General features: G+C 48.9%; 1 protein-coding gene across 1 annotated transcript in view; it reads right to left on the bottom strand.

Moving 5' to 3' along the window:
• The window catches only part of LOC144104185 (bestrophin-4-like), a 156,671-nt gene that overhangs the window by 66,269 nt on the left and 67,115 nt on the right, over positions 1-23,287 (bottom strand). The window contains exons 4-5 of the mRNA XM_077637051.1: positions 15,197-15,368; positions 11,883-12,012 (exon numbers count right to left, since the gene is read on the bottom strand). Of these exons, the coding sequence (XP_077493177.1) occupies positions 11,883-12,012; positions 15,197-15,368 (302 nt within the window). The remainder of the gene's footprint in view (positions 1-11,882; positions 12,013-15,196; positions 15,369-23,287) is intronic.

Raw genomic sequence — 23,287 nt, 5'->3', positions numbered from 1 at the left:
ATCGTTACAAAAAGCAAAATGACTACGTAGCCCAGGTAACAAAGGCAAGTTTTCCATTTCAAGCTGTGGAGTACTGTCTCAATCATGCGCTTTAACAGAGGCAGAGCATTTTACAACCCAAAAGGCATGACATTAAATTCATATAATCTATCTGGTGCGACGAAGGCGGTCTCCGTTAAGTCTTCTTCATTCATGGGCGTTTTCTAGATGCCTGGTGTTTCATCCAAGATCTGACACATTGTACAGTCTCTAAGGCGTTGTATGTCAAAGGGTGTGGATCGAAACCCTTGCGAGTGATCTTGTTAAAAGCCTGACATTTGACACAGAAATGAACAGAACACTCTTTTCTGTCAGCAACTTATACTGAAAAATCTTGCGTTCAGAAAGAGGCACACAATAGGGCCGTATCCCGGACCATTCCGAAACCGTAGGTGTAGATACGATGTATTGATGCTCCGGCTTGGCCCAAAACTTCTGAAATGGTGCCCAAGAAAAGTGCGTACTAGTTCAAGCGGTTTCATTCGGGAGGTGAGAGGTAGGGGCAGATTGCAGCGAAGATAGCTGCACCGGGAGACGCAAGGAATGAAGCGGAGAGGCCTGGTGTGGAGAGAGAGAAAAAGGGTAACAAATTCGGCGGTAACGACCGAAGCTACAGTGAAGCCTTTCCGCAGAATAGGCGAGAGATCGTCGGCATCGCGGGAAAGCGGAGCACATCACTCTGTGCTGTGCAGCAGCTGGCCAGAGCTGTCATACACGAGGAGCTCCAGGACCATCTCCTCGTGTACACCGACGGCTCAGTGGCCCGCGACAGCTGCTCCCTTGCAGCGGCGGCTGCCATCCCGCCCTGCGACTGCATGCACAGCCAGCAACACGCAACCTTCCTGGGCTCCTCCACCACGGCGGAGTTGATGGCGATCCGGCTCGGGCTGGACCTGCTGCTCACCCTCGTCCCTCCGCCGCCCAGGAGTGCTCCGCTGTGCGACTGCCGCACCGCACTCAGCCGCCTGCAGTCCAACGGCCGCGATACCCACTAGTGCACGACATTCGTTCGCGCCTCGAGCGACTTGTGCAGAACGAATGCGCCGTGCGTGCACAGTGGGTGCCCGTTCACTGCGGCATCGCCGGCAACGACGAAGCTATTATGGAAAATATGAAACACTGCGCAAAAAGGACGGGACAGGTGAGAAGAAGCACAGAAACACACGAGACAAGCGCAGACTAAGAACTGATATATTGCACCAACGCCTCCTTCCTTCGACAACAAAGCGCATGCGCACCAACAGCAAAGACAAAAGCCATAATCATCACGCCAAACCAAGAAGCTCCAACTCCTTGCGGTACAGGTGTATGGAAGCCTCGCTAACACATTTGTCAGGCCCTAATCTCGCGATTTTAAAGGCTTCAATAACTTCACGTTCTTTCTTATCCCTCGCACGTCCAATAATTTTAGTGCTGCCGAAAAGTGGAGTGCAATCTTTATCGTCATGCTTGCGGATCTTGCAATGGCTAGGCAGATGCTGCCCTATAGAATCAGCTAAGGAATTGGCATGCTCTAATAATCTAATGTTGATGCATCGGCCAGTTTTCCCTACGTACACCTTACCACAGCTCAGCGGAATCTGATAGATTACATTCACTCTGCATTGCACAAACTTGTTCATGTGGTTGGTGCTACACTCAATCTTCTTTTGCCTATCTGGCATGACCAAATTGCACAAACGCAACAGCTTACAAGGTGCCGAAGAAAGTACCTCTACGCCGAATTTCCCAGCGACCCTCTTCAGGCCGCTCGAGACCCTGTGAACATAGGGAATTAATTACTTCATACTTCCGCCTCTCCTCGGCATCCGCCCCACGAGGCTTTGAGCTTGGGCGGAATGACTTCAGCAGGGACTCGGCAACACCCCGAAGGAGGGCCAGCGGAAAACCAGCGGACCGAAGGCGATCCACCTGTACATCAAAGCTATCCTTAACCTTGTGAGGGCAGGACTTGGTTAACGAAGCCCTGAGGCAAGTTGACAAAATACCCCTCTTGACCAGCTTCGAATGGGACGAGTTGAAGGGCAGGAGTGCCTTTTTTGACCTAGGCATGTACGCCCAGCACAAGCGGTCAGGATTGTTAAAGATTAATTTTAAGTCTAAGAATTGCAAACAAGAATTTTCAGGAAGTTCAATGGTAAAATTAAAACTGGCAAAAGCAGACTTAAAAGAATCTAAAACGTCCATTGCCATCTGTGTCAAGTTATCGTTGCGGTCAATATTTAAAAGGATTAAAAAGTCGTCGACATGTCGGAACACCCGAACGATACGGTCGTCAGAAAGTACCCGCGATAGCAAGCGGTCAATTCAGCTAAAAGAATCCCAGCTAGAACGGGAGCTACACACGAACCAATACAAATGCCACGTTTCTGCACGTAAAATGTATCCTGAAAACTCACAATCGTTGAAGAAATATACACCTTAAGCAATTCTAAAAAACCTTCCGCAGAAATACCACACGCATTCTGGAAAGACACAGCACCAGATCGTTCGATACAGTTCCGGACTGCGGGGAAAAGGTCATCGTGGGAAAGGGAGTAGAACAGCTCTTCGATATCAACCGAGAAGCCCGAGTTAACAGCAGAAAGGCTATCCCCTAACACTTGCGCCACTCGGTCCGAGCTGCTGCCCTTGTACGGATCGTCGGGTGCCAGACTTCCCAGATGGCGCAGAAGGTACTGACTGACCACAGCTTGCCAGGATCCAGTCTCCGTAACAATGGCTCTAATAGGGCACTCCACCTTGTGGCTCTTGGAACTGAAGAACACAGTGAGCACAATGCCCTTGTTCTTCACCACTTCACTTTTTAGCCGGTCGAGTTTCAGTTCTCTTAGCAGGGCAACCGCCTTTGTCTTCGCTTTGGACGGCTTCAGATCTGTGCTCCTAAAGTTATTTAAGACAGCTGACATGGCCTTATCATTGAAAAGCTTCTGAGGCAAGACCACAAAGCCTCCTTCTTTAACGGCCATCATCAAAGCGAGGTCAGAGTTTCTAAAATAGCTTGCCACATATCTCGCCATGGAATTTCCTCTCTTCTTGCTTTTGAAAGTGTTGCGGATCGTATCAACACATTCTAAATGGCAACGTTCTCTCTCTTCGCCTTGAAATTTGTCAGCAATTCTATGCGCCGTCGCCAAGGCCTCGCGCTTGCCCACGGGGACTTCCAGGCTAAACTTCGGGCCTTGTTGAGGACAGTCTCAACGTTATGTGGAACGACCGCCCCTCCAATGTAGGAATCCGGAACAGCACCAACCTGTTTCTTGGGGACCTTGGGCAGGCTCAGCCGCTGCAAGTTCCAAAGGAACACGGCACTTGCCTCAGCCAAGACCTGGTAATCCCTGAGTGTCCGGAAGCCCGCAGGGCCCGTTCCCTTCCAGCTGAAGCACAGAAACCGTAGCCAGTCTTGCAATAGGTGGACGTTTCTCCAGCATTCGCTTCTCGGAATCTTCGCGAATCCTTTCCAGTGTCCCTCGGAGCAGCCAAGAATCTCGAAGAAGCCCAGCACCTCCGGCGGGCACAGACTCTTTCGCAGGCAGTAGCCCAACCACCTGGCCTCGCAAGTTTTCGCACCGATGAGGCTAGTGCACGCAGCGCTCTGATCCTCGAAGGAAATGGTACACAGAAAAGAGCCCCATGTAGAAGAAATGAAATCTAGAAGAGTGCGGTGAGGGGCTAGTTGGTACGACATTATGGAAAATATGAATAAGTGCGCAAAAAGGACGGGAAAAGATAGAAAAAGCACAGAAACACACGAGACAAGCGCAGACTAACAACTGGTTTATTGCACCAACGTCTCCTTCCTTCGACAACAAAGCGCATGCGCACCAACAGCAAAGACAAAAGCCATAATCATCACGCCAAACCAAGAAGCTCCAACTCCTTGCGGTACAGGTGTATGGAAGCCTCGCTAACACATTTGTCTCTGAAGACGTCCAAAGCGAAGGCAAAGGCAGTTGCCCTGTTAAGAGAACTGAAACTCGACCGGCTAAAAAGTGAAGTGGTGAAGAACAAGGGTCTTGTGCTCACTGTGTTCTTCAGTGCCAAGAGCCACAAGGTGGAGTGCCCTTTTAGAGCCATTGTTACGGAGACTGGATCCTGGCAAGCTTTGGTCAGTCAGTACCTTCTGCGCCATCCGGGAAGTCTGGCACCCGACGATCCGTACAAGGGCAGCAGCTCGTACCGAGTGGCGCAAGTGTTAGGGGATAGCCTTTCTGCTGTTAACTCGGGCTTCTCGGTTGATATCGAAGAGCTATTCTACTCCCTTCCCCACGATGACCTTCTCCGCGCTGTCCGGAACTGTATCGAATGATCTGGTGCTGTGTCTTTCCAGAATGCGAGTGGTATTTCTGTGGAAGTTTTTTTTTTAGAACTGCTTTAGGCATATCTTTCTTCAACAATTGTGAGTTTTCAGGATAAATTTTACGTGTAGAAAGGTGGCATTAGTATTGGTTCGTGTGTAGCTCCCGTTCTAGCTGAGAACTTTTTAGCTGAAATTGACAGCTCGCTATCGCGGGTACTTTCTGCCGACCGTATCATTCGGGTGTTCCGACATGTCGATTACTTTTTAATCCTTTTAAATATTGACCGCAACGATAACTTTAAACAGGTGGCAATGGACGTTTTAGAATCTTTCAAGTCTGCTTTTGCCACTTTTAATTTTACCATTGAACTTCCTGAAAATTCTTGTTTGCAATTCTTAGACTTAAAATTATTCTTTTGCAATCCAGACCACTTATGCTGGGCGTACATGCCTAGGTCAAGAAAGGCACTCCTGCAGTTCAACTCGTCCCATTCGAAGCTGGTCAAGAGGGGTATTTCGTCAACTTGCCTCAGGGCTTCGTTAGACAAGTCCTGCCCTCCCAAGGTTAAAGGGAAGCTGAAACGGTTTTCAAATTGTATGAAACGCTGTGGTTCGGAAGAAGGGACTTTAAAAATCATGTGTGTAAATTTTTTCTCGATTCTGTTCGCAAAACCAGCCGCAATCGCTGGTTAAAAACCCGGCGCCGACACGCCCTCTTCGCCTCCGGAAGCACCGAATGGGGGAAGGAACGGGCGGAAGTGACGCCATTCACGGGTAGTCTGCCGGTCGTCCTGCTTTGCTTGCTGCTGTTCAGCCCGCGCTTTGGTGAACGACGGATCCATAATTTGCAAAACGGAGTTCTCAAGCCAGCTGAAGAAACGCGCTACGCAGCAACACAGTCGGTGCTGGCCGGATATCCCCGTAGATGACGTTACGACGATGCCGGCCATTCGCGGCGTTCGCTCGGCGCCCTGAGACGCTGGTGCCCGTTTTCTTCCAAGAAAAACAACTTTTTGCGTTTATTTCCGCTCTTTTCGAATGCGATATTCTTTTTCAGCGGACCAAAAACTATAAAATGCCGCATGGAACTCCATTTTTTCGAAAAGTGCTTCAGCTTCCCTTTAAGGCTAGCTTTGATGTACAGGTGGATCGCCTTCGGTCCGCCGGTTTTCCGCTGGCCCTCCTTCGGGGTGTTGCCGAGTCCCTGCTGAAGTCATTCCGCCCAAACTCAAAGCCTCGTGGGGCGGATGCCGAAGAGAGGCGGAAGTATGAAGTAATTAATTCCCTATGTTCACAGGGTCTCGAGCGGCCTGAAGAGGGTCGCTGGGAAATTCGGCGTAGAGGTCCTTTCTTCGGCACCTTGTAAGCTGTTGCGTTTGTGCAATTTGGTCATACCAGATAGGCAAAAGAAGATTGAGTGTAGCACCAACCACAGGAACAAGTTTGTGCAATGCAGAGTGAATGTAATCTATCAGATTCCGCTGAGCTGTGGTAAGGTGTACGTAGGGCAAACTGGCCGATGCATCAACATTAGATTATTAGAGCATGCCAATTCCTTAGCTGATTCTATAGGGCAGTATCTGCCTAGCCATTGCAAGATCTGCAAGCATGACGATAAAGATTGCACTCCACTTTTCGGCAGCACTAAGATTATCGGACGCGCGAGGGATAATAAAAAACGTGAAGTTATTGAAGCCTTGGAAATCGCGAGATTAGGGCCTGACAAATGTGTTAGCGAGGTTTCCATACACCTGTACCGCAAGGAGTTGGAGCTTCTTGGTTTGGCGTGATGATTATGGCTTTTGTCTTTGCTGTTGGTGTGCATGCGCTTTGTTGTCGAAGGAAGGAGGCGTTGGTGCAATAAACCAGTTGTTAGTCTGCGCTTGTCTCGTGTGTTTCTGTGCTTCTTCTCTCTTGTCCCGTCCTTTTTGCGCAGTTATTCATATTTTCCATAATGTCTTACCAACTAGCCCCTCCCCGCCTTCTTCTAAACGACGAAGCAGACGACTTCGCGAGCGCCGCACATCATCTACCTCCCAGCGATCTGCCCCTTGCGCTGGAAGACGTACGTGCGGTCATCCAGGACAATCGCCGACGGCAGCACCTCGACCCATGCACCGCAGAAGGTGAGCGCATCGAGAGCGTCACCGGCTGCCGCGCACTTACGCGGTCGCAACGCGCAATGATCCTCAACGCGCATATTGATTGGTGTGGTCCGGGGAACGACGGGTGCGTCACGGAATCGCGACGAGTGATGTGCGTGATGGGTACGGTGCAGTGGAAACACTGGAACACCTGCTTCTTCACTGTACCGCGTTCGCCAATGCTCGTCGTGATATGCTCGCGGCCTACAGGGCGCTGGACATAATAGCAGACTCCCTCAAGACGCTATTGTGGCTACAGGGTAATGCGCGCACCCATGAGCGAACCTTGGAGAGCCTCTGTGCTTTCCTCGAACAGACAGGCTTGACCTGTCTGTCCTCCGCCAGGTAGTACCGCGCAGTGACCGGACGCTCCGCGTGTGCTACCTTGGACAATCAACAGCTGGACGCCCACTCCAACCGCAGTAGTAAGGAAGGAAGGCCTCAGACTTTGCTGGCACATACCCACTACGGGAGAGTGGCCAAGACACAGGCGGTTAATTGCTGGATACAGGAAAGTTTTTACGGGAAAAGGAGTGGTAATAGTATGTAGTTTGATAGATTGGAAGCCGGAAGACAGGGGTCCTGTTAACTTGGAGATCGACGACGGAACAATGGCTTAATGTGCATAATAGTATACAATGCCTGTAATGTTTCAATTTCGTACGAACTGATAGCGGGAAAAATAAGTTAGAATCGGAGTCGCTGCGTTTCTTGAAGAAAATTTTGCACAGCAGAGCGCATACTCCTGTCGTTTCGTCCAAGCAAAGAAGCGCCAATGGAAATAACAACCGCGGAGAACACAGGCAAGCCCAGTTGATGAAATTGAATTTGCAAAAGACGCTTCCTCAAATGAGAGAAGCGGCGGCAGAATAGCAGGAAGTGATCTATTGTCTCAGGTTCGGCACAAAAAGGGCACAATGGGGAAGCCGCCAGGCCAGATCTGTGAAGGCAGAAACTTAGAATGGGAACGCGACAACGCAAACGCGTGAAAGAGATCTCTATTCTGTGCGAGCGCCAGTCTTTGCTACTCCAAAGATGCAGAAGATGCTGATATTCTGGAGATGATGTAAGAGCCGAGGCAGCAAATTCCTGAAATATTGTGTAGCTGCGAAACCTCACCGCAGCTGTATATGCACTCGTTGGCAGGACACCAACAATTGGGCCGCAGAGAGAGGCTCTGGCTAAGGAATCTGCAACCTCATTTAAGTGAAATCCCATGTGACCTGGTACCGAAAGCAACCTTACCGAATTTAGATGGAGCGGAATCAGGAACTTAAAGAGCCGTAATGCCCGAGACTCAGCGGGTGAGGATAATGAAGAGCAAATGGACCGAGAGTCTGTCATAACCACGACCTGGGAAACGGTAGTTTCTAATTTTTGTAAGGCTAAGATTACTGCTAATAATTCAGCCAGAAAAATTGGAGTGAAGTCAGGAAGACGGAGAGAAAAAGACCAATCCAGTGAAGGCGAAAAAATTCCCACCGCAGTGTACATAGTGTTGTGCGCGTATGCTTTCTCCTCTTTTTTGGACTCAGCACGCGGGCAACGTGTATTTATGTATTATTGTGTAAATAGTGTATTTTTGTATGTTACCACGCTACCCCTATCCTTTCTTACTGTCCCCTCACATATTTTGTCATTTCTCTATTCTACCTGCTATCCTTTATTTCCGCTGCCCCAGCTCAGGTGTCTCCATAGTGATGGCAGATGCCGAGGCTAGCAAAAATATTTTCCTTCGTTTTGATTTTTATACTTCTTTTTATTTTTGAATAAACACTACTACTACTCCAACGCAGCGTTGAAGGCAGCGAGAAGAAAAGAACCAAAGAAGCGACACGGTGACGGAAATACATCTGGACAGAATGTGGATGCTTGGTGTGATCAGGACTCCCCCATCGTTCACTTGGTCGCAGGCAGAGGAAAGGGTATGTTCGCAGCCAGGATGGGGTGCGTGGTCAGCATTCATATCCAAGCTGGAGGAAGCGTCTTCTGGGATGGCACAAAGGCCGCCGCTTTCAGTAACTTGAAGTGTGGGAGGACAACGCGTAATCGCGGCTGACGTGGAGTGAAGAAAACTCAAGCCGAGGATGAGCTGGTGGGCATAGGCGGAAAGCACAGCGTCCTGAGTGTGCACGATGGCGTCAATAGTGACCCGCCCTGTACACAGTCCAGGAGGATGTGTAGGGTCTTCATTGGCATCATTCACATAAAGGAGAATCTGGGCAAGGAGTGCCGACTTTTCCCAGAAGAAAATACAAATCTGATACAATAACACAAATAGCGGCCCTGGCATCATTAAAGCTACCAAAAGAGCGTGTTCAGCTTCAAAAGTCAACAAGTTCAAAAGGACCTTAGGAGGAATTCTGAACGATGGCGATTTGTTTGCCGTTAATCTGCCGTGCGGTGGCCGGAGGTCTGTGAAGGCGGGCAAAAGGCGACGAAGACCGACAGGAAGGTGGCGGGGAGTGGCGACGTGATGGCCGCTCGTTCGTAGAGCGGTCAACAGAAGTCAACGGACATGAGGAGCTACGGGGTTCATTTGATCGAAGGGCTGTCGGCGAGGAAACAGCGAGTGCTTGTCGTCGCGTCAAAACTGCACGCTAGCTTGCAAGCTCGTCCCGCAGGCGCTGGCGGCAGACCCGTGTGGCATGGTCACGAATGCCGAAGGGAAAAAAAACTGGAAAGGGTCCAAGTGAGTGCACACACAAGGAGTCGAGAGAATAGCGCTGCTAGGCTGTGCAGCCCAGGCTTGTGTCGCGAGGCCCGGAAAGGAATAGAGGCTGTTCCAGCGACCTCAACATATGTTGGTATGCAGCACGGGACAGATGGTTCCGGAAACAGGGGGCGAATGAAGGAGGCATGCTCGTTCTTGATGATATTGTTACGTGACTGCAAGCCGTGTGCAACTCATAGGAAGGAGCAGGGTGACTCTAAATAGACAGCGACAATGAGAAGTCGCCGTGCCGTTCCTCGCGGATAATGGACCCTACCAGGAAGCGCAAGTCTACATCGGTAGAGAGGCGGGGATCCCTGGAGTCTTAGAACCGGAGAGGCTGGAAGGCACTGACAAGTGATGAGAATATGGTGGACTGTGGAAGCATTCTGGGCGGCGAGAGGAGTACAGGCGAAGCTCTTAATCGCTCACATTGCTGGAGCCAAGCTTCCGAGTCACTGGCACGAAGGCCCGCGAAACGAGAGGGTGACGCTGGAGGGTGCTGATTGGTCAAGCAGACGGCTCGACAAAGGAGGGACAGAGGCTGCATTAGATTCCAGGCCAGCGGAGGAAGCATTGGGGCCTAGAGGAACACGCCAGTGCGATAGATGCAGCAACTGTGGGCGGGGCCTAGCAATGCCGGTCGACCAGTAGGCGACCGAAACGGCGTTACGGGGCGGGCGCGAAAAGAATGCGGGGATCGACAGGCATCTCCACCACACTCATGTGAGGCGGGGATTAATCGCAGCAGGCTCTCTCTGTTGCCACACGCAGAAATAGCAGCTTTCTACGAAAACGGGCACAATATAGATGGCAACGAATATTAAAACATGAAGGTGAACTTCGCGCACAGTGCTTGCAATATTGGTGCGAGGCTTTGTAATGCTTGTTCATGTTCGAAGCCGCCAGCAATCCAATTTATCAGTTCTCTTTCTGGCTCCAGAGGCGACCAGCTCTTGCAAGATTGCAGACACGTGCAACTGCCGAAGTTGCTACGAGCTGCTAGAAAACCAGTGTACAAAAAGGCTTTTAACGGAATTGATTTGGTTACAGCCGCCCTAGAGCCAGTCCATTAAACAGTCCGTTATGAAATCCGAGAGTATGCCGCCGAAACAGGACAGCACCGAGGAAGGTGGAAACTACCTGGTCAGAACTGTTTCTTACTCGGGCGCTGTCGGAAGTCCATTGCTTTACCTAGTGCTCTTACGAATTGCGATCTTTTTTATGGGCCCAGTGGACATTTTCTCAGAAAAGTTGTGCATCTAGAACACGCATGATTTATTCACAAATGAAAATTGGGTCACTGACCAAGTCGAAAGATGAAAAATTTTTCATCTTTCGACTTGGTCAGTGACCCAATTTTCATTTGTGAATAAATCATGCTTCGCCCTGACCAGACGGTGTTCCGTCGAATCTTGGACTATCTAGAACACGCAATTTTATGAAAACTCCTCTACTATTGTTTGAAAACACAGCGTTCACAACGGATGGACGGAAAATAGGAAACTGGGTGGTGACAGTTGTCGCCAAGCTGGGCTTTTTTTCTCTATTTTTGTTAATCTTTATCTTAAATTTTGAAAATTCCCTATTTTCTGTAAATACGTTTTCCTATACTTCTAACCCTATGTCACCTCACTGCTTTTGAGCCACCAATCTTCCCATCGTTTTTTGCTAACTTCCACCGCAGATTTATTTACGTGACCATTATTATCTCTAAACCCTAGGGCAGAGTGGCTGTGCCTGCATCGACATCCGGATGGATACCATCACATTTGATTATGAGGTGTTAAATTGTTTCTACGGATTTTCCACACTCGGCACATGGGTCATCTTCTTCGTTAAATTTTGTAGCTGCGCGTTCTAAGACACCCTGACATAGCTTCAAAGAGTAGGGCACTGCTTCTTGAGTTATCATAGAACGCTTCCTTCCTGATCTGCCTTTCCGGTATAGATATTGTTCTACACTGTGACTTTTTTTCACTGAACTAATAGAATTTTACCTTCCGCATTTTTAACCTGTCATTTAATGCTCTTTCTCCGCCCTCGTGTCTGGCTTACTCACTGGTTAGCTTCCTAGTTCTTTTCCGCCAGTTTGAGTCAACGCTCTTTCTGTATAAGTATTTAAATACCTTAGCTACTCAACTGTTATGATCCAATTTCCTCAGGCGTCAAAACATGGCGCCACAGCGCCATCTCAGAGCATTTTTTCTAAATTCTTGCTTAGGTCGGTCGTGGCTAATCCGGCGCACTGCTGACTAGTGCCTCTGTCGGCGAGACAGATTTTTTTCACAACATAATTAAGTTTAACCGCCAAACAGCTTTAGCGGTTTAGCGCATCAATCAGCGTGAGCTGATTGGCATTATCGGGCGAAAAGCCCTGAGTGGGGCAAACTTCCGGTACGACCACCTCGTAGTGTTCCGCAGAGCGGCTGCTTTCCCTCAACACGGATGCCTAGGAGAGGAAGACACGCAACTCTGCTTCCGTAGGCAACCCTACGTACGACAGCGGACCGGCAGCGCCGCAGCGTAAAAGAAGCGCCTCCCAGGAGCGGTAGCAACTCTTTCTGCCTTTCTTCTTTCGCTCCCTCCTTTATCCCTTCCCTTACGGCGCGGTTCGTGTGTCCACCGAGATATGTGAGATAGTTACTCTCCTCGAAACCAAAGCAAACCAGAAGCGGGCACCCACCGGCGTCGACGAGGTGCTCGAGCGTGGGGAAGCGTTTCTTGACCGGCGGGCTGATGCAGCGCAGGGTGATGATGGACGACAGGTTGGCGTAACGCATGATGGTGCGCCGCATCAGTCGACCGCGCTCGTCCTGCAACAATCAACGGCCGGGCGACACGCACGCGGATCAGCGTTTTTAGACCTCCAGCGTACCCAAAAGCACAGGAAAAAATACTACGGCTATTCACAAATTACACGTGTTTGCTGCCACAGAGGCATTTCGCAACAATCTTTCCCAGTCAAAACGCTGTACGGCTACCAGGGCAACCGCGCGGTTGTGCTATCAAGACGCTGTTCTCTGTTGCATCGGAACAGACCGGCAAAAACTGCCTTAGTGGACTCATTCTAGATCAGGGGAACACCACCGAAAGAAAAGTTGTCACTCTATCTTCTATCTAGCAATATACTTTGTTTCCACCTGCTTTGGATTGTGTAAATCGGAACACTTACACATATGTTAAACATTCTTTTAAAATCTGATGGCACTTTGACAATGTTGGCTTTAAATATTCTTATGCTATTTCCCTTCACTCAGATTATGCACAAAGCCGCCGCGAAAGCTCACTGGCTATGGTGCTCGGCTGCTGACCTGAAAGGCGCGGGTTCGATTACAGTTGCGGCGGTCGCAATTCGATGCAAGCGAAATGCTAGAGGTCCGTGTACTGTGCGATGTCAGTGCACGTTAAAGAACCCCAGGTGGTCGAAATTTCCGGAGCCCTTCACTACGGTGTCCCTCATAGCCTGAGTCGCTTAGGGACGTAAAACCCCCATAAACCAAGCCAGTTGATGTACATTCCGTCGTTTGCTGTCATCACACGTTTGTGGGCCCATTCAAGCGGTTACCTGCAGTTTTTAGATTTTATATCTCTTCGGGGTGCATCCTTTGCATGGAAAAAATAAATTTCATGATGTCTGCCCACGAGAGGGCGTCCCATCAGAGCATGCGTTTCCGAAAAGGTAGCGACTCAGTAGAATTAATTTGATTTATAAAAGGAACCGATATAGGATGCACACAAAATCCTTGAGACCGACCACGATAACATCTGTTACATACAGAATGGCAATGGAGGCGGTGAAATCAAAAATGCAAACTTGGATAGAAATTAACAAGATAGCCTGAGAACTTTAGAACGCGTTCAGAAGCGGTTAGGTGCTTAGACGACAGCCCGATCGTGCTTATCCAAAGCGTAGAAAAAATAGGGTGGAAAACAGGCAACCATGGATTCAAACACACCGTACGACAGCGTAAGTATGGAATTCCTAAAGGACATACAAAAAAATGAGGGTATCAATTATGAGGTTATTAATTTCATAAAGGAAATATACCGAGATAATCAAGTTCAAATTACATAGGAGAAATGTGACTGTCAAGGTGCGCAAAGCATTAACGCAAGTTTGTCATCACCGCTGTTGTTCATGCTTTATATGATAAACATAGAAAGAAGGCTACAGGAAAGTAACCTAGGTTATAATCTACCATACAGGTTATGCGGAATCTACGAAGAGAAGGGCAGCTCTCCGGTTTCATGCATGCGGACAATATTGTACTATTTGTATTCGCTGATAGCCACGAAAATTTACAGACACCGGTTCATTGCTGTGGAGACGAAGGAGACGCTCTGGGCTTCATGTTTAGCGCAGTTAAGTCAGGTCTGATATTTTTCAACGATACATTTCACAAGATGCTTACAACACAAGGCCATGAACCACCCAGACTGACATCTAGCTATCTCTGGGTATGGAGAAGGTAAGGAGATTGGCAGCGATGGCGTAACATCGCGTTCAGGAAGACCTGAGCTCGAATCCGGGTGCCGCGCAATTCTTCACCGGGTTTGAAAGAAAGAGACTACGCGTGTCGACGGAATTTAATAACCAGGCCTGGTTGTAGAGGCCGCTGCGTCCCCTGGCAATGGGTTTTACAGTCCCCCTGTCCTCCACCGGGGCGAATGCCTCCGGTCAATGCAAAAAGTTCGCACGCGATAGTCGCAAACCATGTGTTGTCAGAAGTCCGCGAAACGATGAGGCGTCCGTCACAGCCCGAGTCGTTTTGGACGTTAAACCCCATAAAAAATAAACCTAACGACGAGTCAGGGTTCAATAACGCAGCAAGCATTGCTACCAACTCTTCCTCTGCATTCCTGACCTTTGCGCGGTAATGCGCGAATACGTGTACAGATAGGAGGTGTGATATTGTTTTCTCAGGGCACTATCTCAAACCCTCCGAGACTGGCACTTGTTGCGAGCTACGAATTACGTGCTTAGCCGCTAGTACGAAATCCGGGGTATATCATTTTGGGAACCCTGGCGAAGCGCCTGAGCACTCGAACTACAAAATGCGAGCAGATTCCAAACGCCAAAAATCGCCCATGGAGGACCACCACATTCAACCAAATTCATTGTGTTCTATCGCTCATACTGCAAACCACCGCACAATTTAAGCGCGACGCATATATCGATACCGCTAATGTGTCAGTACAGAAAATACACGTTGTGGCTTCGGGTTGCACGGGCACCACTTCTACGCACGCAACCTCCGCAGGCAGGAGAGCGGCAGAACGACTCGCAGCCGATTCCACAAAAGGAGACGTTTTATTCACCCCGTCACGGAAGCTACGAGCATACCAGCATGTTCCCATAGCACGGTCAATGAATGCTAAACGTGTTGCGATTGACACGCAGTTAGGTACCGCGTTTGAAACGCAGTACTTACTCGTGCTCTCGTGCTTGCCGCCTATTTCGTTCTATGCACCGCAGCAATCCATGTTTGATACAGGTCGGCATTTTTACTGCCCGATGAGAAACGATGCAGTCTGAACACTTCGCAGCGTCAGAGCTCTCGACATACCTCGCGCTCATCGCACACAGCGCTCCAAAACCCAGCTGCTTCTTTTCCACTGGCTGTTCATGCATGCGTAGGCAACGCACTCGTGACCAGATGACTTTTTGTATTTCCAGGCTGATCACACGGGCACGTTTAAGCACTCTGAGAGGTTGCAAATCTCGCATATTGTTGATGGCGCAAAGGCACTCCGTAGCGTTTTGGCAGCCCAGCGGAAGACGGCGCCTGTTGCTTGAGTTTGAGAGTACGCGCGTACCGGTCCCGGTGTGAGAGTATCGTGTTCTGGTCTATAATGTTTTCGCATTAAAAAGCTACATCGTGGAAAGGCGTGTCCCGGAAAGAATCACGCAGAAGGAATGAAACCAGAAAAAACGAAGCAAAGTAAAAAGCTAAAAACCCAACAGGACATAGCTATAGATAATGGTCTATAACGTACCTGGCCGTGTAGAAAGGTGCTGACAAAGAAGGCCAGCGAATCCGGCCACGGGATGGCGCAGAAACAGTCCCACCAGCGCTTGACCACCACGGACACGTAGAAGCCAAGCACAAACGACACCGGGATCAGGTCGGCGAAGTTGCCGCAGTACACGCACACTTGCTCGAAGAACCTGCGGCACCGCAGCGGTGGACGAGTAGGTTCGGCATCCGCTACGCATGCGGGAGGTGCGGGGTTCGAGCCCCCGTTGCTACCATATACCCACCGGCTATCCGATGGGCGAAATCTTTGCATCGGTCTCGAGCTCGGCTTCTCTGGATCTCAGAAGACGGTCTTTGCCCCACGTTTTGCAGAGGAAAAAACACCACGTACCACGGCGCTCTCTGGCCAAGCTTCCTTTCTTCTTACGACAGCGCGAAAGACACGGACGCGGACAGGAGGGACACCCGCAGCGCTGAACCACTCATGAACCACGCAGTAACCGCCAACTAACCCGCACGACTACCCTGGAAGCTTGAACCACCAACTCGCCTGCAACTCTACCCTTCCATGCGGCCTTTGCGCAATTAAAATTCGTCATCGTCATTATAATCGAAAGCCTGCGGGAGAAATTTCCCCTCACTTTCCTTAGCTTCAAAACACCGTTTCGTTTTGTGGTGCAGATACTGGCTTTGGTGACGTGGATCAGCCAGAAGTTCCAATCATTAACGAAGCAAATTGGCGATGCATGCAACCAGTTTTCGCTGTCAACTTTTGTCACAACGTGACAAGTCCACGGCACTGAAAAAACGACACCACAGCGGACTGCAAGAACATAGCACCCCAAGCGTCGGCGTCGACTGATGCATCAACGCCTCTTCAGTGGGCGTGCTTGCGCAGCAGCTACGCGGACGTCTCAAACGCTATTGTGCTTTTTGGTGCTGGTAAGTGAACCCCTTCACTTCATTGTAAAAATCCAACAATCTCCCTTTTCCGCTTCTTTCGTGCTCACGTGCTCTAATGGTACTGTTTATGCGTGGTGAAGTATATTTAAACATTAGTCCGAAAGATGACTTCCGCTAACCACGTAACGAGTTGTTTTTCCTCATAAAATCACTGCACACAAAAATGGATGAAAAACATGACGAAATAATGACCTCCGTGATGGAAGTGACTCTCACTTGAGCAACAAGTGACAGACAGTCACTCTCCATTGTCTAAGAGAGTGTTCGTAGCTCTGATGGACAATGCAGTGCAAGCAACAGACAGACGCCGTCAACTGCTCCAAGTGAACGCCTCATAAATTTTGAGGATCGTTCACGTGGATAAAACCTCATCTTTCACGGTATTGCAAAGAGCGCATCCGAATCCTGGGTGCTGTCTGAAGGAACATTTTGTGAGGTTTTAAATGCGGTTTTGAATTTAAATGTGAATAAAAGTTACGCTCGCATTTCTACAGCACAAAGGTAAGTGTGCTCGTGAAAAATGTCGGTCATAGTTATGTTTCTATCAACCAAGTTCAGGAACATTTACGGTGCTCCTAAAGGAGGAAAGGAGGACTTCTCTGAGCGAGGAGCCCTGCGAAAGAAGGTACACGTATTTGTAAAAATGAGCACTCACAGATTCTGTGCGGTAAAACAAGTTGTACACGAACAAGTGCTACTTGTATTCCTCGGCTACTGACAATACTTTAACTAGAGGAAGCCAACTTTAATCTCACTGCTGAGCGTTCCTACGACTCCAATAATGCTGGTCCTAATATGCCGTTATCTTAAGAGGGCACAGGACCTGCAATAACTGTCATGAGCCATAATTATTATACTAAATTGTTATTTATTTATTTATTTATTTGTTTATTATTTATTCCGTTTACCCTCAGGGCCAGAGGCATTATAGAGCACCATCATCAAATGTAATGCCGTATCTTCAGTTTGTGACGATTGCTCCGCTGGCATTGTTGTGTTCAGAGACCTCGCGGTCTGCACAAGTTACCAGTGCTGAATTATTGCCCTATAAAACAATTACTCTATTTATCGCAATGGTCGTGAATTATGTACCTATGAAAACAATTGCTCTGTTTACCGCTGTGATTGGGATATCAGATCTGGAGGAGGCGGATTAAATGCTGAAGCTGATAATTTTGTATTCAGTGCGGTCGAAATTAGCACTCCCTTGGAACCGATTTGACTAAATATCCGTTCAGCCAACACAATTTACTGGTGTGTGCAGCTACGCATCACCTAGTTCTGCATCTACATTTATAGATACTTGCATGGCGAGGTTCCTGCGCACCTGAATATTATTAGGTGGCTTCAATTTTCAAAAAAATAAACTGGGCAACATGCAGTCCTACTATAACCATCACCTTAGAGCGTATAATTTATTATTTTTGCAGGAACATAACGTCACCCTGCTAGTTAATCAAACTACAAGGTCGGGCCCTCGCTTCAGCAACCATTTTGTTTCATGCATTGAACTTAATAATTCCGATCTTTCCCATTAATTACTTATTCTAAGGCCACCAGAAACTACACCAAAGCAGACTACTCTTCAATTAACAGAGAATAGGAATTGTTTCTCGAAACATACTTCTCTATAGCAGGATACAACTTAAATACCCTGGGCCCCGGTCCGTGCCGTACTGTATTACTCCACTGGCCAATCACAATGGTTAGTGAAATCAACTTTTTAATGTTTGACTATATTAAACAAACCAGGAATAAAAAATCTAGAGCTTATAATTTTTTTTTCTTGGGGTTATCTTTTTGTTTAAGCAACGCGACAAATTTTAACAACGGACTACTTTTTGTCGTGGAGGAATTTTGTGCAATGTGGGCGGAGCTTCACTGCAGACTTAAGTTGTATCCGACTGGAGCTTCTTTCACTAATCTACATTTCCGCTTCATGCCTTACTTTTCCTTGCAATCGCCAAGGTGCTTTTAGCTCGCATTCCCCACCAGCCACTGGCCAACACCCCACATTGCTATGTGTCATGTCTGCCGATGTCAATAGACACTTTTAATTGGGGCGTACGCAGTAAGCTTGCGTACGCATCTCTTACTGCGTTGCGTACGCTGTGAATAGTGTAAACATCACACTTTTAGTTGGCCGTGCCGTAGCGTCCCTCACTCGCACGCGTAAACAGTAGCGCCATCTAGTGACAAGACGTCAAAGCACATCAACGCTCGGTTGAAGAAATTTCTCTTCGTGATTACTGATAACTACGGTGAGTGCACTGTGAGCCTTTTTCTGTTCCAAAAAGAAAAACTATACAAACCGAGGAAAATGTAAGAACTGACTAAAAGCTAGAAAAGTGCTTCGCCGGGCGTCGTTGCAACGAGTAAAACACTGCATTTAGTTAGGCCTGGGAGCTTGAAAATCGCCAAATTATCTGAAAAACAGGGGCTAGTTATCGCTTATACCGCTACCTGTGGGCAAGAGTAGGCGAAATAAAATAGAATCGCTACCATTTGAGCGCTCTATTGCGTAAGAGAATCCAGCGGCGACATGTATTTATTCCGAAGCGGGCGAGACGGTCGCCGCCATGTTCTCTACGAAGCACGTAGAGTCTCACGTTGCGCACGCTACGCTATGCTTTATAGCGGGCGGGGGTCCGCAACGCGCGGCTAGATACTCTGCGTTCTGCGCATGCGCATTTGTTACCCGCAGTGTCGTTGCGTGCGCAAGCTCACCGCGTACGTCCAAATAAAAATGTCTAATAGCAGCAACAACGACCAGCGTACTGCTGAAGACAATTGGGTAATATTTAAGAAAAAATTCACATCTCTTGTAACCATATGCTTGCTGTTTCAAATAATCTCAACGATCACCTTGAATAGCATTTATACTGCAAATTCGCTTACTAAAAAGAAGCGCTTTTTCTCTAACTTAAAAAAGCAAATAATCCGGATCGTCAGCATGCTCATCGTGAAGTCCAGAGTTTTTACCGCACTGCCGTCAGTTAAGCCAACGAACTTTTGTTTAACGAAACACTTCGGTCACTTCTTTGCGATAACCGGTCAAAGTTTTGCCACATTGTGAAACGCTCAATAGAAACTGTAGTATCACGTGTCGATTTAAACCACCCCAACCAGCGCCTCCTCTGCTTTGTCAATGCCAGCCAGATACGGCTAACCCGACCGATCAAGGCCATCTTATCGTCCTCTCTTGCTCTCCCTCAACACAAGCGCCTGCCCATTGGCTGTGGTGGCGCGCTGCTCTTGGCGGTGCACTGCGACGCAAGACCTGAAGCAGCCGCATGCAGCTTCAGAAATGGATATTTTCAGCCGATCCTAGAGTCAGTCCACCTGGGTTGTAACACTTACTAAGGCGTTGAAAAGGCTCCAACTGCCAAGCGAATGATGCGGGTTATATTGAAGAAAAAATAGAGGAACTGAAGGTCTGCTGTGGCGCTCTAATTGTCATGTTTTAACACGAATCTCCAATTCTTCAATAACTCCTGTGCCAGGTTTGTGTTCTCGCGAAATTTTCTATATCGATCCGATTCTCATTGGATATGTGAGAATAATGAATTTATTTCTCGAAAGAAAACTCTCCTCTTGTTGTGGCGGCGGCGGATGTAATTCTACGTTTAAGAAGTACTGATTTTTTTTTCATGTATTCTTTATTGCCCAATTTCGCGTAAGCAATCCAGGGCTCTACTTCGCCGCATGGCAGGAAGCCGGGAAGGTGTTCCGTCTAGACAAATCAGGCAACACACAATCTACACACCAACCACATTAACCAGCATTTCCTCTAAACTAATAGAACACAAGTAATCAGCTGTAACCTTGTCTCTTTTCTCAAATCTAAATCATTCTTTAGCTCCGCTCACGTGCCTTTCGAAAATACAAAATATTACTACTGTGAAACAAAACTTCTATCATTAACTCATCACACATCTTGAGCCCTTGATTGTAATTCTCGTATTGCCTACATTTTCTTCATTTTGCCGAGACATTTATTAAGGTTCAGCATCAATTTTTCTAGATAAAGATGTCAAAACCCAGCGCTGGATTAAGGGTGGGGGGGGCGAAGGGGGCTGCTGCCCAGGGCCTCACCTCGAACAGTAGGAGAGGGGGCCCTTTTATTCTAACCTGCTTAGTATATGGAATCACGGTCAACGGAACTTCGAGCGACATGTATGAAGCGAGAAAACCAGAACGAGCAGACGGAACCCCCCGCCTAATGTAACAGCATGCGTTTAGCCCGATCATTTGGGGAGAGCTTATCGAGCTGCAAAAACAGGAATCCCCCGCCACCCCGGCGGGGCCCTCTTTCTTACGAAGCGAGGTGCGTTTGCTTGGAAGAGTTTTCGTGGTTTCCTGTCAGTCCGTCTGTCCAGTGCTGTCTGGAGAGGAGGGGCAAGGGGGAAACACCTAAAACATGTAATGTGGGATGAGGACCTAAATCTCCCTTGTCCCCCGTCACCACTGCGCCACCCTCCACCTCTCAAGGATGTGCTGCAGTACCCAACAGTGCCTCCCATTCGAGTTTTCTTTACCGTGATAGTAACCTGGGCGGGGGAGGATGAGTCCGATAGCAGATGATGATGAGTCTGATGGCAGAGTATAAGCAGGAAAGGAAAGAAGACACCACACGTGCTTTTGTCCGCGTGTCGTGGGGCATGGAATGTTCACTGTTTAGAGTAGGGTTGTGGAAGTGATGGGGGAAGTTGGAGAGTTGGACACAAAGGCCTGTCCCCAGGGCCCATTCCTGCCTAGTGACCGCGCACCCTCGCGCGCGCTCGACGGAAAAAGTAGGTCAGACTGGCCGCCGAACTTTCCAGAAAGAAGTAGAAAAAGATGACTCAGAGGCGACGGAGGGCGTGCAACTTCGCCCGCGTTAGGAGTCGCCCTCTCCCCTTCGTTCTCGCGCTCGGCGTCGACAGCGCGAAAGAAAAATCGAGAACCTCCCAGAACAGACGAAGGCTTTACAGCGCCGCATCATGGGGGCTGCCATCTTTGATCACGTGAGCACGCCGCCATTACACGCCTCCTGACTGCTTTTGCGACGGCTGCTGCGCCTGGCGGCTCGGTTCCGACACGCAGTGTTTCGGCTGATACGGTTGTAAAGGAGTGGACAGGCGACACTACGGTTTGGCCGAAGCGTTGAAGGACATGTGAGAACCCTAATTTTATCCTTTGAGGCGTGAAAACATGATCGGGCTTCATGTCGCGGAGAGCCGCTCAGCTCTCCCTCTTCACGCCAAGGGATGGATCGCCTGAATGCTTGTTTTTGCATCCGCTGAAGGCTTTGCTCAATGTTTTTATTGTTCTTGTCTAAAACGGCAGGGTTTCATGCAGGTCGTTGTCGTGTTGTGTACATGCATGCAGACACCGCTCTAAAACGCTCACATGCCCATCGTGCGCATTTGTTTACAACCTGTCAGCGGTGCTTAGGAAACCTAAAAGTATTTTCTGCTGGTTTGCCAAATACAGAAAGGCGACAAAATAAATATACACGTAAATGTTAACTATCATGGTAGCAGTACCATGCATAAAGCAGTCTTCACGAGCTGGCGTGCAATCGTTTCGAAGGATTCCGCGATGTTGTTGCAACGCGCGCATGGAACGCGTATACTACACGAAGTTCCCAATTATGTCAGCTTCACATATAAAATTGTGGTACGCTCTACGCTCGATATGCGGGCATGAAAATGATCGAGGTCTCGTTGCTGGTAAGTAATTAGCTTCACTCTGGACGCTGGCCTGCGGAGTCATTTTAGTGACTGTCTCGTATGAACCGTGAGGAAGTGACAGCCACCAAGCACACCAGCCGTAACACAAATGTGTTATTCTGAATATAGTGCACGAAAACCCCGCTACTTGGAGCAAAGCTCAACAGTAGCACCAAGACGTCATGTAATACACGGACTGACGGTAAGCGTTGTCCGCTCGCTTGGCTCTGTACTGCATAATCTGCAGTAGCGGTATGTAGTAACGTAAGTCGTCCTTATTCCTGTTCCGTACCTAATTCGTCATCCGGCGCTTCTGTTACTAATGGCCGCACACTTTACTTACGAGCAATGGGGTCTCGCTACACAGGCGGACGCAGCTGCAGAGTATCTCAAAAGCACGAAGTGACGGTTTTGGTGGCGGAACAGCTTATTCATGCGGCTATGTTGTGCATTTACCCTCGTAGATTTTCCAAGATCGTAACCTTTCTTTCTATACTGGTTATCTAGTGCTGGCGAACGTGTTTGTTGTGTTCGACCGTTCGGAAAGGGTGCATGCCGAACGGGCGCGACAGGGGCAGTACGTACATCCTTGTACAGTTCGGTCCCGTGATGATACCGAACCCCCCCCCCCCCCCCCCCCAATCGCATCTTTAACTCTCCTTCGCAATTCTTGCAATCTGGAACACAGCCAGCATTTCCTCTGCCTTTCCACATCTTCGCAGAGAGAACACATTCGGCAGCCACCCGCGATATTGCCACTGCTGCGTCGAGGCGTACATGCTGGCGACTTACAAGGCCTGCAATGGCGCCGTGTTCCTAGCGCGCTTATGGCGCCACCTGGTCTCAAACTGAAGAACCGCGCGCTGTAAACGGTCTAAAGGAAGACGAGACCGGAACGGGAGGAGTGAGTTTGTACTGAGAAGGAGGGAATCTGTACAAGGAACTCTATGCGTATTGAACGCCTGCTTTGGCGCTAGTAACAGACAGACGCGGCGCGCGTCTATGAAAGGAAGTTGATCGCGGGCTGCGATTCAGTCCCGAACCGCCGGTTAAGCTTGCATAAGCCCGCCCGCTGAGGAACTCCCGGGGGACGCACCACTCTCGGCCAGCCACGGACCATCCAGGCAGCGTGCGCCAGTCACCGGGACGACCACCGTTGTACACCTGCGGTCGCGTGGGACTGACGAAGTGCCCAGTGCGGTGAACAATTAGCATTCATTAATGCGAAAATGCTTGATCGGAAGCATAAAAGTGGTGCGTCTAAACGAAAGGCGCAGTTATAAAAAGAAGACCGTGAAAAGAAGCTAGCAAAGATGACAAAGTGCCTACTGAATGCCGCTTCTGCGGGGCAGTATGATCGCTCTACCCAGAGTCAGTGTCAAACTCCAAAATAGTACCAACTGTGCTTCTGTGGAGGACTTAATGCCAACTCC

This window comes from Amblyomma americanum, chromosome 9, assembly GCF_052857255.1.
Source record: "Amblyomma americanum isolate KBUSLIRL-KWMA chromosome 9, ASM5285725v1, whole genome shotgun sequence".
Taxonomy (NCBI): Eukaryota; Metazoa; Arthropoda; class Arachnida; order Ixodida; family Ixodidae; genus Amblyomma; species Amblyomma americanum.
Note: the sequence above shows the minus strand (reverse complement) of the source record. Positions and strands in the feature narration are given on the sequence as shown.